Below are 19,853 nucleotides of genomic sequence, written 5' to 3'. Positions count from 1 at the left end.
TATGTGGGATGAGTAGGCCGACAAGTTAATAGCTAAGTTTTTCTCGTCGGGGCATATGGCGACATTGAGAGATGAGATCTTGGCCTTCAAACATGAACCAATGAACCACTTCATGAGATCTGGGAGAGGTATCAGACAATGGTGAAAAAATGTTCGAACAATGACATGACCGAAGCAATGATCCAGCAAACATTCTACCATGGTATTAACATGACCAATTAGTGTGTAGTGAACAAGCTAGCGGGGAGAAATTTTATGAACACACCTTATGCTGAGGCGTGTGAGATATTGGATGAGATGGCAGATACTCCCTCAGCTTGGCAAAGTCGAGCTAATGTGCCACAAGGTGATCCCACATCATTCACCTGCACAAAGAGCTCCACGACCATGGCCAAGCAATAGCGGAGTTGACTACAACAATGAACCAGTTGACAAAAGCTCAATTGCAGCAAGTTCAAGCGCCAAGACAAGTAAATTCTATGGAAGGGGTAAACATGTTGGTCAACAAGAGGCGACGAAGAGGTCAACAAAGTCAAGGAAATTCGGATCAATATGAGCAAGGTAGTAGTGGTTTCAACCAAGATGATGGGTATGATGAACTGTGAAGAAGTTCAGTATGTGAACAACTACCAAGGACAAAGGGGTAATGCTCCTAACCAACAACAACAGTGGAGATCCCAAGGTAATTGGGAGAATCAAAACCAACAGGGAAATAGCAACTGGGGGAACAACAATCAAAATTGGGGCAACCAGAACAACCAGGACAACTGGAGTGGCAACAATATCAATTGGGGAGGAAACAACAACCAAGGAGGTTGGAATAATGACAATCAAGGGAATCAGGGGCAGGGCTTTCAAGGGCCTCCGATGTATCAAAAACCAAACAACCCACCTCCATTTTCGTCCCAAGGTCCTAGCTCGTCAAAAAATGAGATAGGAAAGATCGAGATGATGTTTGAGCAAATGATGAAAAAGAACGCCGACTCTGATGCCCAGGTTGCATCATAATACTTCTATCCGAAACTTGGAGGTTCCACTTGGCCAGATTTTGCAATCTTTCAACACTCGCCCTAAGGGGGCTCAACCTAGTGATATAGTTGTAAACTCGAAGGGTGGGAGCAATACCGGTCATACAATGGCGGTGATCACAAGGAGCGGTAGAGGTGGTGAAGTAAATACCTCTAAGCAAAAGGAAGTTTTGAGTGATAAGGTTGAAGTGTAAGATGATGATGTTCCAATAGTTGATGAGCAAGTGAGTGAAGAGAATTTGAATGCTGAACTGAGAATTGATATTCACGATAATGAGGTGGAGACTCAAAATGATGTGAACTCGTCTAGGGAACATGTAATAGACATGCCGGAAACGGTAGTGCCCAAGGCTAAGGCTCCCTTGCCAAGGCCTCCTTTACCTTACCCTCAAATACTTGCGAAGCAAAAGAATGAAAACCAATTCAAGAAGTATATTGAGATAATGAAAAGCTTGTCGATCAATGTTTCTTTGGTGGAAGCTCTTGAGCAAATTCCGGGTTACGCCAAGTTTATGAAAGACTTGGTGACAAAAATGAGATATATGGATTGTGAGACCATCAAAATGACTCATCAAGTGAGTGCAATTGTGCACTCGATGGCTCCAAAGCTTGAAGATCCCGACGCATTCACCATTTCATGTACCATTAGGAGTGCGGATAGCAAAGGCGTTGTGTGATTTGGGAGCAAGTATAAATTTGATGCCTTACTCCGTATTCAAAACTTTGGGTATTGGTCAACCGAGAGCTACTTCAATGAGATTGCAAATGGCGGATAGAACAATGAAGAGGCCGTTTGGTATTATTGATGATGTTCTTGTCCGGGTTGACAAATTTATTTTGCCTGCGGATTTTGTGATTCTAGACTGCGAAGTCGGCTATGAGGTACCTATAATATTGGGAGGGCCTTTCCTAGCAACTGGGAAGGCATTGGTTGATGTGGAAGCAGGGGAACTCACCTTCCGGGTGGGTGACGAAAAAGTTGTCTTTCATGTGTGCAGGCGACCGAATAGTACTGAAGTTTGCTCTTTTGTGGATCTTGTAACAGAGGTGATAGTTGATGACACGAGTGCCATGATCAATGTGGAGGATCCTTTAGAAGCGATATTGTTGAACCGTGATGTGACTGAGGATGAAGGTATGGTGGAGTGTGTCAATGCTTTGCATGGAATGGGTTCTCACTCTTATGAGCCCGTAAGCTTTCTTTGGATATTGAGAATAGAAAGACTCCGCCAACAAAGCCCTCAATTGAGGAACCTCCCATATTGGAGTTGAAGCATTTTCCTTCACACCTCAGGTATGAATTCTTGGGCCCTAGTTCAACTTTACCTGTTATTCTTTCTTCGTGTCTTACTAACGTGCAAGTAGATGCCATACTAGAGGTGCTCCAAAGAAGGAAAAGGGCAATTGGATGGACTCTAGCTGATATTCGGGGAATAAGCCACGCCTTTTACATGCACAAGATTATACTTGAAGATGATGCCAAGCCCTCCGTGGAACATCAAAGGAGTTGAACGAGGCTATGTAAGAGGTTTCCAAAAAGAAGGTGATCAAGTGGCTAGATGCAAGGGTTGTGTACCCCATCTCGGATAGTTCGTGGACTTCACCGGTACAATGTATGCCGAAGAAGGGTGGTATGACTGTGGTCACCAATGATCAAAATGAGTTGATTCCCAGTAGGACTGTCACTGGAAGGAGGGTGTGCATGGACTACCGAAAGTTGAATAAAGTGACCCGCAAAGATCATTTTCCATTGCCCTTTCTTGACCAAATGTTAGATAGACTTGCTGGGCGTGCCTTCTACTGCTTTCTGGATGGGTAATCAGGTTACAACTAGATTTTGATTGCTCCAAAAGATCAAGAGAAAACCACCTTTACATGCCCGTACGGGACCTTTGCATTTTCACGGATGCCATTCGGTTTGTGTTAATGCACTGGCTACCTTCCAGTGGTGTATGATGGCTATCTTTACGGACATGGTGGAGGATTTCTTGGAAGTATTCATGGATGATTTTAGTGTTGTGGGTGACTCTTTTGATGAGTGTTTGAAGAATCTTGACAAGGTGCTAGCCCGGTGTGAAGAGACAAATCTAGTGCTTAACTGGGAAAAATACCACTTTATGGTCGAGGAGGGCATTGTCCTCGGCCATAAGATCTCAAAGAACGGTATAGAGGTGGACAAGGCGAAGATTGAAGTGATTTCAAAGCTTCCTCCTCCTACTTCAGTCAAGGGGGTTTGGAGTTTTCTTGGGCATGCGGGGTTCTACCGAAGGTTCATCAAGGACTTTTCTAAGGTAGTGAATCCATTGTGAAAATTATTGGAAAAGGATGCAAAGTTCGTGTTTAATGATGAATGCATGAAAGCTTTTGAACTTCTCAAGTACAAACTGACAACCACTCCCATTATTACCGCACCCAATTGGAGCTTACCTTTTGAGCTCATGTGCGACGCAAGTGATGTTGCAGTAGGAGCGGTCTTGGGTCAAAGAGTGAACAAGATATTTCACCCGGTGTATTATGCAAGCAAAACTATGAATGGTGCCCGAGTTAATTACACGGTAACGGAAAAAGAGTTGCTAGCCATAGTGTTCGCCATGGAGAAGTTTAGGCCTTATCTCATGGGTGCCAAGGTGATAGTTCATACCGACCATGCATCACTCTGCTACTTGATGACAAAGAAGGATTCTAAAGCTCGGTTGATGAGATGGGTTCTATTGCTTCAAGAGTTTGACCTTGATATTGTTGATCGAAAATGGTGTAAAAACCAAGTGGCAGACAGCTTGTCCCGCTTGGAGGAGGAGGGGAGGCCCCGTGATGGCCTCGAAATTAATGATTCATTCCCTAATGAGCAATTCCTCTCCATATCTGTGAATAGCATGCCTTGGTTCGCTTATGTTGCCAACTTTCTTGTGACCAGCATTGTTCCGTGTGAGCTCTCTTCTAACCAAAGGAAGAAGCTTAAACAGGATAGCTTGGACTACTACTGGGACGAGCCTTATTTGATCAAGATTTGTAATGACTGTGTGATCCGGAGATGTGTTCCGGAAGAGGAGCAAATGAGTATTCTTGGTGCTTGTCATTCCTCTCCCTACGTTGGTCATCATGGTGGGGCGAGGACTGCTTCAGAGGTGCTTAGTTGTGGTTTTTATTGGCCTACATTGTATAAGGATGCGAGTGAGCTTGTGAAGAGATATGATGAGTGTCAGAGAGCTGGTGGAATTTCAAAGAAGGATGAAATGCCTCTCACTACTATTCTTGAGGTTGACATATTTGACGTGTGGGGCATTGATTTTATGGGGCCTTTTGTGAGTTCATGTGGCAACACTTACATTCTGGTGGCCGTGATTATGTTTCCAAGTGGGTTGAGGCCTTGGCTTTGCCTAACAATGAGGCACGGAGTGTAGTGGCGTTCTTGAAGAAAAATATTTTTACAAGGTTTGGCACTCCTAGGGCAATCATCAGTGATGGGGGCTCTCATTTCTGCAATAAGGCATTTGACACTTTGCTTGCAAAGTATGGTGTCAATCACAAGGTATAAACCCCTTACCATCCTCAAGCTATTGGGCAAGTTGAGGTCTCCAAAAGGGAGATGAAGAGCATATTGTCAAAAACTATCAATGCAAATAGGACTGACTGGTCAAAGAAATTGGATGATGCTTTGTGGCTTACATGACTGCTTACAAGACTCCAATTGGTATATCTTTGTACCGGTTGGTATTTGGGAAAGCGTGCCATCTTACGGTTGAGTTAGAGAACAAGGCCATGTGGGCTTTGAAGAAGTTAAATCTTGAGTGGGATGTTGCAGCAAATCTTCGGGTAGAGCAACTCAATGAACTTGATGAGTTTAGGTTCCATGCCTATTCCAGCTCGTCCTTGTATAAGGACAAGATGAAGTACTTACATGACAAGTATGCCCATAGCAAGGAATTCAAGGAGGGTGATTTGGTTCTTTTATTCAATTCTCGATTACGACTGTTTCCGGGAAAGCTCAAGTCAAAATGGAGTGGCCCTTTTACGGTGGTGCATGTAACTCCGTTTGGTGCTCTTGATTTGAAAAACAAAAATGGTGAAATCTTCAGAGTTAATGGGCACATAGTGAAGCACTATCTTGGCAAATTAGATGACAGCCACGTGGTGGCAATGATCCATCTCAAATGATTGATGGTAACTTGCTTCGTGCCGCGACGTTAAATCAGGCACTTCTTGGGAGGCAACCCATTTGTTTTTCTTCTTTTTTATTTTCTTCTTAGTGTAGGATTTGTTTTGGACTAACTGGTTGTGAGATGTGTATAGGAATGTTTGATGAAGTGCAGGACAAAACTGGAAAAATTTGGCTAAGTCTGTAACTGGACTGCTGACCGCGCTCAAAATTTCGCGGTCAGCGAAAGCATTTCGTGGAGGCGTAATTTGGTAGCGGACGCGGGCTTGTAAAGTCTAAAATGACACCTCTCTGAAGTATCATCCGCGTCCACGGAGGCTTTTTTGCGGTCAACGGAGAAGTTCCGCGGCCATGCATATTTTTTCGCTCTCAGTGAAAATGTTGAACAAGCAGTCCTTCTGAAAGGTAAAAACACGGACCGCGGTGGAATTCCGCGGCCGCGCCAGGTAAGCTTTGTGGTTCTCGTGCTTTTTAGTATAAATAGAAGGTCTTCAGACCTTTTACCCTATTCGCTCCTTGCTCTCTCAAAAGAATTTTTTACTATTCATCGTCCTAATCTGAGCCATAATCTGCACAATACAAATTAGAAGTCAATTTCCAACACTCATCAATATATTGGTATGCTCAAATCATCACCTTGCTTTTTAATTTTTATGTTTTCTTTTCTCTTAGTTTAGCTTCTTCTTCTTTTTATTATTAGGGTTTGCTTAAGACGCATAATATGGGCATTGAGATTAAATCCATGTGGACACTTGTTGAGTAGGCTTAATGAGGGGTAGGGTTGTGCATTCTAGTACTTGATAGCCTAATTTGTATGCTAAGTAAGAACCCTACAGTTGCCCTTTTGATTTTTGAATTCCGCGGCCGCGGATGTAGTTCCGCGGTCAGCATTCTTGTGAAGTCCTCAGTTAAAAATTGGGTTGAATACCGCGGTCAGCGGTGCAAATTCCGTTGACGGCGGCCTTCTTTACGCGGCCGCGCTTCATTTTTCGCGGCAGCGAAAATAAAGTTCAGAGAAGTGTAAAATTGGGCCGCATTTGTTTTTCTGCAGACTGCGGTTTAACTTTCGCGGCCGCGCCCGAAATTCTGCTCTCAGCGTTACCTCAGGTTCAGAGGCTGGGTAGTCTGATCCCCAGTCCTCCGCGGCCGCGGTCCTTTTTCCGCTATCAGCGGATCTCTGCTTGTGAAACAGTGTCAACTTTTCATCTCTTTTACTGTGATTTGAGCAACAATACTAATGAGCTTTCATTGATTGTGTATGCAGACAATGATGAGATCTAGAGGTGGAAGTGAGAAACAAAAAGGGAAAGGAGAGTCCTCCCGGGGTAGGGGACGAGGAAGAATCAAGTTACCCCTAGCAGTACAACAATCTATTGTGAAAAAGCGAAACACCATTAGAGCTGCTGAAGAGCCACATCCCATTCTGAGGGTAGTGAGTATGTCCCTTCCCGAGAAGCCTCGTAGGGTGATTTTGTACCTACTCATGTACCAGACTTCCTAGAGAGATTCCAATTGAGAGATGAGCCTTCACCCCCTGCCTCTCCTGCTTCTTCTAAGTCGTCTGATGGCTCAGAGGAAGGTAGTGAATCCTCAGCATCAGCTTCTCCTCCAGCTATACCTTTGGCCTCACCTGATGACCCTATTGATATAGATGTTGAGATCCCTAACGACGGGAAGGGTGGTGACACCCAGACACGAGGATTGGAAAGAACAAGGAACCCGATGGTATGGCAAGAAAGATTTGTTAGCGAAAAAGCCTACCACAAGTTTCGGGAGTGGTGGCCTCAGAGGTCACTCACACATGAGAGGGTTTTCATTGAGCGGGATCTACTACCGCATAACCCTAATGTCAAGAGGCAGTTCAATGAGAGAATGGGGTGGACATTCTTCACCAACAACCTACCTGATGCCAATGAACACTTGGTCAAGGAGTTTTACGCCAATGTTACCCACATCAAATAGGGCACATTTTTTACCAAAGTCCGGAACAAGAAAATCAAGTTTGATGGCAAGACCTTGAACGACTATGCTGGGTTCAATGATGAAGATGAGTCCTTGTATTTGGAAAAAATGGCTATGGAGGACTTGGCTCGCCCTTGGCTTGCATCAGTGATTGCTCTCCTAGGGACTACTCCAGCTTGGCTGACACCTGGGGTCCCGGTTTAAAGGAACACTTTGAGCTTCGAGGCAAAGGGGTGGGAGACTTTTGTGTGCAGCCGGTTAGACCCTACTTCGCATGACAGTGATATGCCAATTTCCTGGGCTATTATTGTGGGGGCTATCATGGAGGGGTTTCCAATCAACATTGGGAATATTATGGCCAGGGTGATCACCAGAGTGGTTAACAGGGATGAGAGCTCCTACCATTTTCCGAACTTCCTCACCATGTACCTGGAGGATCAGGGGGTTGAGAAAAGGGACTTCGACACCAAAGTGAGGCTAAAAAGGTCATTCTCATGGTATAGACTTCACGGTCTGGACAACCCCAAGTCCAAGGGCAAAGCTTCCACTGGCCAGTCTGAAGAGCCAGGGATGGTGGCCACTGATTTCGAGCCTCCCACTGCCATACCACATCCTCCCTCCGGACCATCTACTTCCATGCCTTCTTCAGTGCTTTTTTCATCAGCATACCCTCTGACTGCACATAGGGTTAACCAGACCCTCTCCAGCATCAACAACTAGGGGTGTTCAAAACCGAACCGAAATTGAAGCTTAATGGCTTATTGGTATCGGGTTAACGGTTTAACGGACGGGGAACAGATTGAATTTTTTTATTAACGGCTTATCGGTTTGGGGCCGGATTATTCAATTTTCCTAATGGATAATCCGTTAACCCGTTAAGAATNNNAGCAACCTGATCATGTGAATAAATCTGATGAGGTCACTTGGACAGAACCTGCACCTGATCATGCGAACATAAGCCCCGAGCTTGATCATAATAATAGCTCCAACACAAATGGCAACAGGGAAGAGTTGATAAAGACCCTCATCATTAGTATAGTGATGGTGTGTATACTTATTGATGTGATTGTGGCAATTATCCAGAAAGATTGCCTCTTTTGCATTCGCTTGGACAATAAATTTTCTGCTTCCTATGGTAAGTTGTGAGTGGAGACTTGCGTGAAACCAGTATAGATTTAATTAGGTCGATAAACCGCCCAATAACCGCTCGATAAGAGCTAAACCGATACCATCCGCCCGATATCTTATCGGGTGGCTAGCGGATTAATACATTTAAAAGCCGATAACCGATAAGCCAAACCGTTAAGAGTAAATAACCACCCAATCCGCCCGATAAACAGTCCTATCAACAACTGGATGCAGGCAACAACATTAAAACTGTTTGTCCTATCCAGCACAGTGGCATCCCAGTTAGTTCCAGCACAGCCCCAGGTGCCTGCTTCAGTGGAGGAATCTCTCAAGGAGCTTCTGGACAACCAGAAGAAGCTCCTGGACAACCAGAAGCTCATCATGGATGCTTTGGCAGCTCAAGGAACAACAATTAAGGACTTGAGCAAGCAAACGAAGAAGCTGAAAAAGACTCGGGCCTCAAAGGAGTCAGTGAAGCTGCTGAGAGGGGAAGTGGAAAAGATAAGATCAGCTGGCGACATCCCATTGGACCTACTATTGGGGGGAGCAAGTCCCAGCAACTCAGGCAGCACATGCACCAGAGCAGGAGGGTGATAGAGAGCCCGTGAGGAGACGAGTGATTCCTTAGACTGATGACTTGGAGATTGAGCTGGAGGACCCTGAGGGAGGTGACTCAGTCCAGCCACAGGACCCGAAGGGAGCTGACCCCATTGATGTGCATGATCCGATGCAGACCACATAGGGAGTTTTCTTTACTCTCTAACCCCTCTTTGATCTTATTTTTGCTTTAACATTGAGGACAATGTTAATTTTAGATTGGGGGGGGGGGGGGGGTTGTGGTGTCTTATTTTATTGATGTACGTGGAATTAGTNAGACTCGGGCCTCAAAGGAGCGAGTGAAGCTGTTAAGAAAGGAGGTGGAAAAGATTGGATCAGTTGGTGGCATCCCATTGGACCTACTATTGGAAGAGCAAGTCCCAGCAGCTCAGGCAGCGCAGGCACTAGAGCAGGAGGATGATAGAGAGCCCGTGAGGAGAGCGGTGATTCGCCAGACTGATGACTTGGAGATTGAGCTGGAGGACCCTGAGGGAGGTGACTCAGTCCAGCCACAGGACCCAGCCAGTGACCCCATGCAGACCACATAGGGAGTTTTCTTTACTCTCTAACCCCTCTTTGATCTTATTTTTTCTTTAACTATTGAGGACAATGTTATTTTTATTTTGGGGGGTGGGGGGGGGAGGTGGTGGTCCTATTTTTTATTTGATGACTGGAATGTAAATAGATACTTATTTTTCATTATTGTTATTTTTCACTTTTGGTATGTATATAACTTTACCATTTATTTTTCACTTTTCGTTACTTTTCGCTTTCGGTATGTATATAAGTTACTTTTCCATGTATATATTCATTCCTCATTTATTTATATTCGTCTCAATCCCCTATTGTACATATTCAGTTTACTTTCCGTATTTTACTTTATAACTTCTTTTGCAATTTTCCTTAATAGCATAACTTCTTATTTCATTTAGTAGCTTCTTTTTCAGTTTGTAGCTTCTTACTTTTACAAGTTTTCGTGATCAATAAGCCTTTGGTTTTCTTAATTCCACGGTTCTTTCCAAAGGTGGAGTTTGTGTGAACCGGGTTGCTCTTCCCGATGATGGATGGCATGACACCCTTCTTAAGGGTTTGAGTCTGTTTTCTTTTCTTTTTGTGTAAATAGTAGTAATGAACAAAAGTGTCTCAGGCAAAGCTTCACTTGGGCCTAACACATTTACCTTTGACCTTATGGTTAGAAACAAATTGATGTGTAAAGGATGGTGATAGTCGTGACCTTTAGACTCTTGTGTTGACTAAACAATCATCGAGTGATTTTTCGAGACCATTTGTGTTGCTCAAATATTAGCTAAGGTTGTTGTGGGCCCTCGACTCTGTCTCTTTAGCAATCCTAAACCTTGTGATGTGAGGTATTGATTTGCAAGTCCAAGTCCCGTGCGAGTAAGTCTAGAACTTGCCCTGAATGTTTGTCTAGCCGAAATTCTAAGTGTAGCTCGACTTGAGAAATGATTATAGGCTCCCCTTGATCTAAATTAAGACCTGAAAGCATCCATAGCCCACCAAATATATTTTCCCTAGTCAACCCCGTTGAACCATAGCCTTTGTTCTTTCAATAACCATGATACAAGCCTTTATCCATTCTCAAATGATCCTCTCTTGGCACCCGATCTTTCCTTAGCACAATTGGCAAAAGTATAAGTTTGGGGGAGAGACGAGGAAGGCAAAAGTGATAAAAGGTACAAAAGGAAGAAAAGGAAAGGCAAAAGAAAAAGAAAGAAAAGCCAAAAAGTCAAAAAGAAAGTGAACAATGTAGAAAAAATGAAGGGATTCAATAAAAGCAAAGATGAAAGGCTTGGAATGATTAGAAAGGAAAAAAAAAGGATTGACATGAACAAGAAAGAGTGACAGTGTGTCTCTCTAGTCCCCTAGGGAAGAAGTAAATGACTCAAAGAGTCAAGAAAATGTGAGCCGAAATGAAGAAAATGAAGTGCTTAAGGAAAGATGAAACCTTCATAAACCGATATATCCTACCTTGAACCAAAAGCCTTCATTACATTCCCACAAAAGCCCTATTGGATGTCGAGTTGAGTGAGCTTACATTAGTGGTGGTTCACATAAGGAGCAAGCTTATGGTACTTAAAGCCAAACTTGTGACCTTTCTTTGAGAGAGATGAGTGTCTTTTCCAAAATCCTTGTTCTGAGTGCTACAATCTAAAGTGAGGTTTGCATATGGAGAGTCGAGGAGTATGAGTTTGGGTTCCACAATGACCTGTGTAGTAGAAAGAGTTTCCTTGATGAGTTAAGTCAACTCTTGATGCTTTTGTGTCGCACTAAAGCCATGGTGCTAAAAAGGTTGTGTTTTGTTAACAATGCATTTGAGTTGAGGGTAAGAAAGAGTGACAGTGTGTCTCTCTAGTCCCCTAGGGAAGAAGTAAATGACTCAAAGAGTCAAGAAAATGTGAGCCGAAATGAAGAAAATGAAGTGCTTAAGGAAAGATGAAACCTTCATAAACGGATATATCCTACCTTGAACCAAAAGCCTTCATTACATTCCCACAAAAGCCCTATTGGATGTCGAGTTGAGTGAGCTTACATTAGTGGTGATTCACATAAGGAGCAAGCTTATGGTACTTAAAGCCAAACTTGTGACCTTCCTTTGAGAGAGATGAGTGTCTTTTCCAAAATCCTTGTTCTGAGTGCTACAATCTAAAGTGAGGTTTGCATATGGAGAGTCGAGGAGTATGAGTTTGGGTTCCACAATGACCTGTGTAGTAGAAAGAGTTTCCTTGATGATTTAAGTCAACTCTTGATGCTTTTGTGTCGCACTAAAGCCATGGTGCTAAAAAGGTTGTGTTTTGTTAACAATGCATTTGAGTTGAGGGTAATTGTTAGTCCCTATTGATGCTTGATGAAGTCACCTTAGGATAGCTGAAATTTTCCTTTCTTTTATTTTGAGGAGGTAGGAATTACTTTGTTTGCTTGAGGACAAGCAAAAGCTTAAGTTTGGGGGAGTTGATAACTAGGGATTCTAGCCTATTTTATGCTCCTTTTTCTTAGGTTTTGGATAAAAAATTTGTAAAAATATTCCCGAAAACTAACTTATTGTGCTTGTTTGCAGTGTTTGGTCAAAATGAAGCAAGAAAGTCATAACCAACTCATAAAGGAGTAAAATCTGCACAAGTTCAAAGCTAAGCTAAAAGCGTTACAGCGATGAAATAGTGCGGTCGCGGAAGTTGAACCGCTGAGGCGACCAAAATTATGCTCTCAGCGGATTGAGGTTCAGAGAAGGCAATTTTGGGCTCAACAAACACTGCTGCCCGCGGTTAAATAGCGCGGCAGCGGAATTACTTGACGCGGCCGCGGGCCATATTACGCTGAGGGCAAAATTTAGAATCAGAGGACTGGAGATTTGAGCTCAAATGAAGAGCGCGGTCCGCGAGCATATTTCGCGGTCGCGGTTGAAGACAACGTTGAGGCGGTTGCTTTTCCGCTCCCAGCGGAATCAAGTCCTGGCCAAGCTCAGAAGAGAAGAAACGCGGTCCGCGCTTGCTTTTGCACGGCCGCGGATGTCCAAGCGCTGAGGCGCCCACTATTACGCTGTCAGCGGAATCTCCATAGGGGCAATTTTGTCTGGAAATTTAAGTTGTATATAAATAGTTCTTTTTCAGATTTTTAGGGTATTGGTTGTTTTGAAGAGCATGTGAACAGCCGTTTTTTGCTTCTTAGAGTAACTTTAGAGCATTGTTAGCCATCAATCTTAGATTCTCCTCTTGTAATTACCTTTTATGGGTTATATTTCATCTAAATCTTTGATTTCTACCTTCATTATGAGTAGCTAAACCCATTAGCTAGGGTTGTGACCCAACCCTAGTGTGGGTATTTAATGGGTCTTCAATTTTAGGGCTTAATTATTTATGGGTTAATGATATTTAGCTTGTTTCATGCTTTAATTGTTGAATTGGTGGTTGCAAACACTGATTGGTGCCTATTTGGCTTAGACTCTTCTTGAGAAGAGAGACTAAGTCTAGAAAATTCAGGCTAACAAGGAATTAGGGTGCATTCATGAGATTGATAGCCCCAATTAAAGGGTTAAACCTAGAGATAGTAATACCCGACTTGAGCCAATTTTGCTTGCATTGTTTGAACACCCAATTGGGCTTGAGAAAGCCAATTTAGGGCAAAGTCACTCAAACTACCAAGAGGTATAGAGTGAGTAATTATGTGCAAGGGTTATATTATGGTCCCAATTATAACAAGTTTGCCCTAAGTTTTAGAGCCCGTTAGATACTCACCTAGGTGTAAGTTGCTTCCCTAGTGCCTTTTATTAATTGAGAAAACCCTTACAAAAATATTGTACTTAGATTATTTTCATCATTCACTAGCATAAAAGTAGAATAGAAACAAAACAAAACATGGTTAGAAGTGCAATTAAGAACAACGCACATAGCTAGATTGGATAGAAACCCGATTCCCAACCAATATTAGCTCCTTGTGGATATCGATCCCGACCTTTCGGGTAAAAGCTGCATCAAATAACTTATCGATTCAAGAGATTTCTCACAAAATATATATAAGTGACTGATTACTACCTAAAGCTATCAAGCAATGAATTAACTAGAAATCAACCAAAACAATTAAGCAATTTCGATTAACAATCAGTAGGAGAGGATATCTCAAGGTCAAAGGTTAGCTAACAATCGTGTTGCGTCCTTTGCTTAAAATGACTAATTGATCTATCTGGATTGTCGATTGACTGGATTGATGTTACTCATAAGAATCTGTCGAGTTATAACTCGCTTATTCAAGCTAACTTAATGCATATATGTCTACGGAATTAAGATTAACAAGAATGCATTTACACTTCCTGTACTTCAACAAAGCAAGACAATTAGGTATATTTCTATCCTAATTGCGAATCCGTTCCCCAATGCCCAGGGTCAAGAACTTGCTCTATTTAATTCTATATGCAATCTAGAATTCCCACTTTCGAGCTCAACTCTAGATTCATAGATAGTATTTCACTGTTAGTTACTCAGCAAAATAATTAAAAATAGAATTAAATAAACAACCCAATACAATAAAATCAACTTTGTCAAATTAAACTTCAAACATCAACATTCATGTATCACCCATGATCCTAGAACAATAGGGTTCTTAGCCACGCATGCTCATGGTAACAATCTCAAGTAATTTCCAAGAATGCATAAAAATCAATAAAAGAAGGAAAAAGTAAGAACTCAAGACGAATTCCGTGGTTTCCAAGCTTTGTCGTGGCTTTTTCTCGCTTCCCGATATGTTAGATGACCTAAAAGAGGCGTTTTTGGCTTATATATTGCGTACAAAAGTCGTGGGCCAAGGTTCTCCTACTCCTAATCCGACTCAGCTTCAGGGATTGATGCTGGGGTGGATACTTCGCATCCACCTCGTCCTCCACTTCTCAGCTTCGCATGCTAGGGTGGATGCTTCGCATCCACCCTTTGTTCCTCCATCTCTGATGTGCCCAGGTGTGGATGCTAAGGCAGATGCTATGGTCCGACTTCACTGTCAAGGTTACACAATATATGATTTTTTTCTAGGTTGGATGCGACGCATCCAACCTCTCCTCCTCTAGCTAGAGCACCTTTTCTTCATATTTTTGCATTCCAAACGCCCTAAATCATCACACACAACTCAATTAGTCATAAAACCAATAATTAAACCATGTTGGGCATTTTAAAGATCGAATAACATCAAAAAACAGTTAAAATATGAGTGAAGTAATATTATACCATATATATATATATATATATATATATATATATATATATATATATATATATATATATGCTCCGGTTGAGGAGGAATTTGCTAATTGAGAGCTTGAGTTTATTGTAAAGAGGAGAATTGTACCACATATTTATACTTGTTTATTTCGTTTATTTACTCTGCCTCATATTTTTTCACCTCCTTATTGTACCTGATATTATTGGACCACTAGTAAGTGTCGATATCGACCCCTTGTCACTACTTCTCCGGGGTTAGGCTAGATACTTATTGGGTGCACGTTGACTTACGTACTCATACTACACTTGCTACATATTTTTGTGCATATACATTTATGCTGGTGGTCTTTTGGGCGCGGAGACGTGGATGATGCGGGAACTTACCGTGAGTTTCATGTTACGATTCGCAGCCAGCAGAGTGTCCTTCAGAGTTAATTATAATTTTTCTATCTAATTTGTATTCCAGATAGATGTTGTATCTTATTTTACTTCCTAGTTGATTCTCATGCACTTGTGACACCGGATTTTGGGATGCTTACGGGTTATTCATTAATGTAGTTGCGAAAATATTTTCATTCTCTTTGTAAATCCCATTTTGTACTATGTAATTAAAGAAAATTATGATTTCAAATACTAATATGAGTAATTAAGACAATCATTTATTTTTGGCTTGCCTGACAACGATGTTAGGCGCCATCACGACCTTTAATGGATTTTGGATCGTGACATTTAGGCCCAAATTACGATACGCGTGAATCCATGATGTTCTGTCAAACTAGATATTTTTTGTACACATTTCCTAGAACTAATATAATATTATTTGTTGACCTTCATACTCCGAAAAGACTTAATGATGCAATTGGTCGAAAGTTGAATTATATATTCAAAGTAAGAGATATCAATTCCCATTAAATAGTCTTCTTTTTTTTCCTTTTTAATATTGTACCCATATTTTTATATTCCTAGATCCGTCCTTGATTATATGCCTAATCGGTAAGGAGCAGGGTGGATCTATATGGTATGCTAAGTATGAAAGAGATTTGTAGTAGGTTATATTTTGGGGTCCACCTGGGGCTATATAATTTGCCAGCCACAAAATTAGTCAATATTATAGCCTGATCCAACAAATCTCATGCTACTAAGTACTAACCATATAGCATATCTAGAAGTTATAAATTAGTCGTTAACAACCTCATATTAAAACACGCATTTTGGACATTTAATTAAATGTCAAAGTAAAATAACAGCTGTAGAGGTCGTATAGTTCAAAGAGTATAGGATGAACAAAATTTAGATCAGCCCAAAATAGAAGGAATTTTTTTTCATGTAGGTAGGTTGGTAAGGATGGTTGAAGAGAAAATTAGGAATTTCAATCTAGAATTAGTTTGACATTTGGTTAGGGGTGGGCCCGAAATCCAATTTTTTTAGATTTTTGATTTGGATTGTCGGATTACGGATTGGAGCTTGAATTTAATTTTTAAATTTTTTGGATTTCGGTTTGGATATTGGATTTGGTACTTCAAGTTTTTGAATATCCGAAAATCCGTAATTTTTTTTCTTTATATTTAGTCCATTATCCATATGCTAATAGTAATAAGTTCAAACACTACCCATTAAATATTATCTCATAGATTCAATATCAATTATTAAGTTACTGTCAGAATACTTTTTATTTGGGCATGATTTTACTATTGCTACTTCGTATCGGCCATATTGATGTCTTTATTACATTTCCTTGATAATAATTTCATTATTTGAATACTTTGTTTGGATGATTGTGGTGAGCATGATGAACTTTTCAGGCAATTTAACATGAGTACTTCATTTGGATATTCATTTTTGTAAAAAAATAAAAAAGAGAAACATCTCAACTTATTATAAGCTCAAAACAGAAAATCTAAAATATCCAAAACGATTTATCCGAAACTGAACTAAACCGAGCTTATTTGGATTGTTATTTTTTCAATCCGAAAATCGAAAATCTAAACTGAAATTTTTATATTCAATCGGAACTGTCCGAACGTCCACCCCTACATTTTGTAATTAACTTCTCTAACTAGTTTCGCAGGTATTTCCCGCTAATTTTTATAATCACTGTTAAAGGTTTAATAAGAGCAACATATTTGACTAATGATTCGAATAGTGATCCAGCTTTCCATTTGTTTGCAAATCTTCAACACGAAAATAACAGACAGTCAAAAGAGAACTATGATTGTCTAAAAGGGAGAATAACTTTTTATTCATGACTAAGCATCAGTAATATTAAAGCCTCTCTTTCCTATTCTTATTACAACTAATAATCTTGCTTCCCACGTTTATTATATAAAATATAATGATAATCTTATCTCTTATTATTCTAATATTATCTTACTTACGATTTTGTCTTCACATCACCCGACCTACTACAATGTTTGAAATGTTACCATGTTACATCTAGAGGACCAAATTACTAGAACCCCAAACTCCATTTATTTTAGGATAACTGCCTCTTACTTGCAAAATTCACGTAACTTCCCCTTCTATTTCTTAAAAATACACAATTTCGATCCTTTTCATCTGTTGCTTTCGCAAAAAATAAATTCTAAAAGAAAATTGTACTTTAAATAATCAAGAAGGCACTAATTTTCTTGGAAATAACGATTTGTTGTTTCTTTAAAATAGATCTCAAACTTGATTGAGCGACGAGACCTTTTATTCACTATTTTAAGAAAAATGAAGAAAAAGAAAAGAATAGAATGTTCTTCATTAATGTCTAGGTCCTCTAGGAATACTATTTTCCTTTCACACTTCATTAACTCTTTGTTTCTTCTAGAAACGCATTACTTGGTCAGAAATCAATGACTTCGTATTGATACTTCTTACAATAAGAAACTCTTGGAGCAACCGTAAAATTATTTTTTATATGACCTATAGATTACGATTTTAAACAATAAAACCAATTACTAATACTTACATTAGAATAGGTTGTCTACATCATATACCCCTTGAGGTGTGACCCTTCCCCAGATCCTTCGTAAATACAAAATGCTTTATACATCAGACTGCCTTTTTTAAATTTTTTTAATCTATACAATAAGAAGCTCCCTTTTAGGACATAGTTTTTTTCTCTCTTTTTTTTATTTTTTTTGAAAATACTGATAGTTCATGGAGCTTGATCAGTTTTCCAAAACTGGCTTGAGCCAGTTTTTAGGTGAAAATTTTTCTTACACTCATAATACTTCAAATTTTTTTCAAGTAAAATATATGTCCAAACACAACTTCAACTTGCAAAACTATTACAGTATTCAACATAACTTCAAAAACCTTTGTTTTTAAGTTTCAACAAAATATATATCCAAACGTCTTGCGAAATTTCTACAAGGATGTAAATATAATTCTAGAAACTAGAGGGACTTTATTTGCAATTACAAAATAAAGGAAAATGATCAACATAAGATGATGAAGCTCATTACGCATGACTCTACCCTCTTCAATTACGTTACACTTGTAATTCTTAATGTCATTTTCCAAATATCTTTAACTTTTACTTGAAGAACAATCCATAATTTATATAATTGTAGGTCATCATATACATAATGTATCAAATATCAATTTTTATAGACAGGTAATAAAAGGCGGCTTGTTTAATTAGACTTTAAACTCATAGCCCCACATAAGTCAATAATATTAAGCTCTCCTCCTTCCTTTGCTCTTTGCAAAATCTTGGCTTCTCCCTTTCCTTATATAAACATCTTAAAAACACCACTTTCTTCTGTTTCTGCTTAGCTTTCATTTACCAGAAACCAGCAAAAGAAAAAAATGGAAGTAGCTATACCCTATAATGAAATGGACAATTTCGAGTTCAATAGTGCAAGATCATCACCATTTACTAGTCCACCTTCTACACCAAAACCCTTTAATGGTGAATATTACTTCAGTGCTCCTCCTAGTCCTTCTCATCTCTCTCAATTTTATCGCGAATTCGATAGTTTGTTCTCAGCTGATAATAGTGTTGAAATTTCCAGCCATGTTAATGGAGATGATTTTGCTTTTGATGTTAGTCAAGAATTGGAAAAGAGTTCTGTTTCAGCTGAAGAACTTTTTGTTGGTGGTATGATCAAGCCTTTAAAACCATCCCATATTTCAGAAACTCAAACAAGAAACAAAAAACAAGAAACTGAACACCCTTTTGTTATTTCTACTGAAAAATATACAAGAAAAAGTAGTGCAACAGAAAGAGAAAGTAGGGCAAAACAGAGAGTTTCATCAAATGGGAGTATGTCATCTTCTTCAAGTAGAAGAGAAACAAGATCACTTTCTCCAATGAGAATTTCTCAATATCAATGGGAAGAAGAAGAAGAAGAAGAAGAAGAAGAAGAAGAAAAGGAAAGTAGTAATTCTACATGTTCAGTTTTGACATCATCATTTTCTAATAAAGGAAGCAGAAAATGGAGATTTAAAGATTTTTTCTTGTTTAGGAGTGCATCAGAAGGAAGAGCATCAGATAAAGATCCATTAAAGAAATATACTGCAGCTTATAAAGAAGGAAAAAACTCAAGTTTTAAGGGAAATGATAGTCCTATTTCTCCTTCTTCATCATCTAAAGCTATTGTTACAACAAGAGGAAGAAAAAAGGGACAAGTTTCAGCTCATGAATTGCATTATACAGTGAATAGAGCAGTTTCATCTGATTTGAAAAAGAGAACTTTCTTGCCTTACAAACAAGGGATTTTGGGACAATTGGCTTTTAATCCTGCAGTTCATGCATTGGCTAATGGCTTTGGATTATCACGCAAATCATGATAATTTTGATGTTTAGTTATTAATTCCATTTTTGTATAGACAATATTTGTCTTTTTATTTTTTTATTTCTTGTTTATGTAATGTTGTTTTCTTTATGAGTTAGGGGAGTGGTTATTGTGAAATCACTGAAAACTAGTGAAAAATATCCATATTCCTGTATTAGTTTTACTATTGTATGCTGGATCATTAGATGAATAATTCCTTTTTCAGAAATAATTTTGCATTTTACTAGAAATTATTTTACTCTTTTTGTCCCAAATTCTCAATTTATGTGTCATACTTTTCTTTTTAGTCTATCCAAAAAAGAATAACATACTTCCTTATTAAGAATAATTTAATTTTAAATTTTTTAATTTACCCGCCACAATTATTTAGACCACAAGATTTACAAATTTTCCTTTTTTAATTAGATTTTGTGCTGAGCCAAACACCATCAGATAAATTGAGAAGAGGGAGTATCATCATTCCTCAGTAATCTCC

General features: G+C 39.6%; 1 protein-coding gene across 1 annotated transcript; it reads left to right on the top strand.

The window, feature by feature from the left end:
* Nucleotides 18,224-19,616, top strand: LOC109224936. The gene has a single exon (XM_019389509.1). The coding sequence runs from the start codon at nucleotides 18,390-18,392 to the stop codon at nucleotides 19,371-19,373; it is 984 nt and encodes a 327-aa protein (XP_019245054.1). The 5' UTR covers nucleotides 18,224-18,389; the 3' UTR covers nucleotides 19,374-19,616.

Source organism: Nicotiana attenuata, chromosome 4, assembly GCF_001879085.1.
Source record: "Nicotiana attenuata strain UT chromosome 4, NIATTr2, whole genome shotgun sequence".
In the NCBI taxonomy this organism is placed as follows: Eukaryota; Viridiplantae; Streptophyta; class Magnoliopsida; order Solanales; family Solanaceae; genus Nicotiana; species Nicotiana attenuata.
This window is presented reverse-complemented; position numbering and strand designations above follow the sequence as displayed.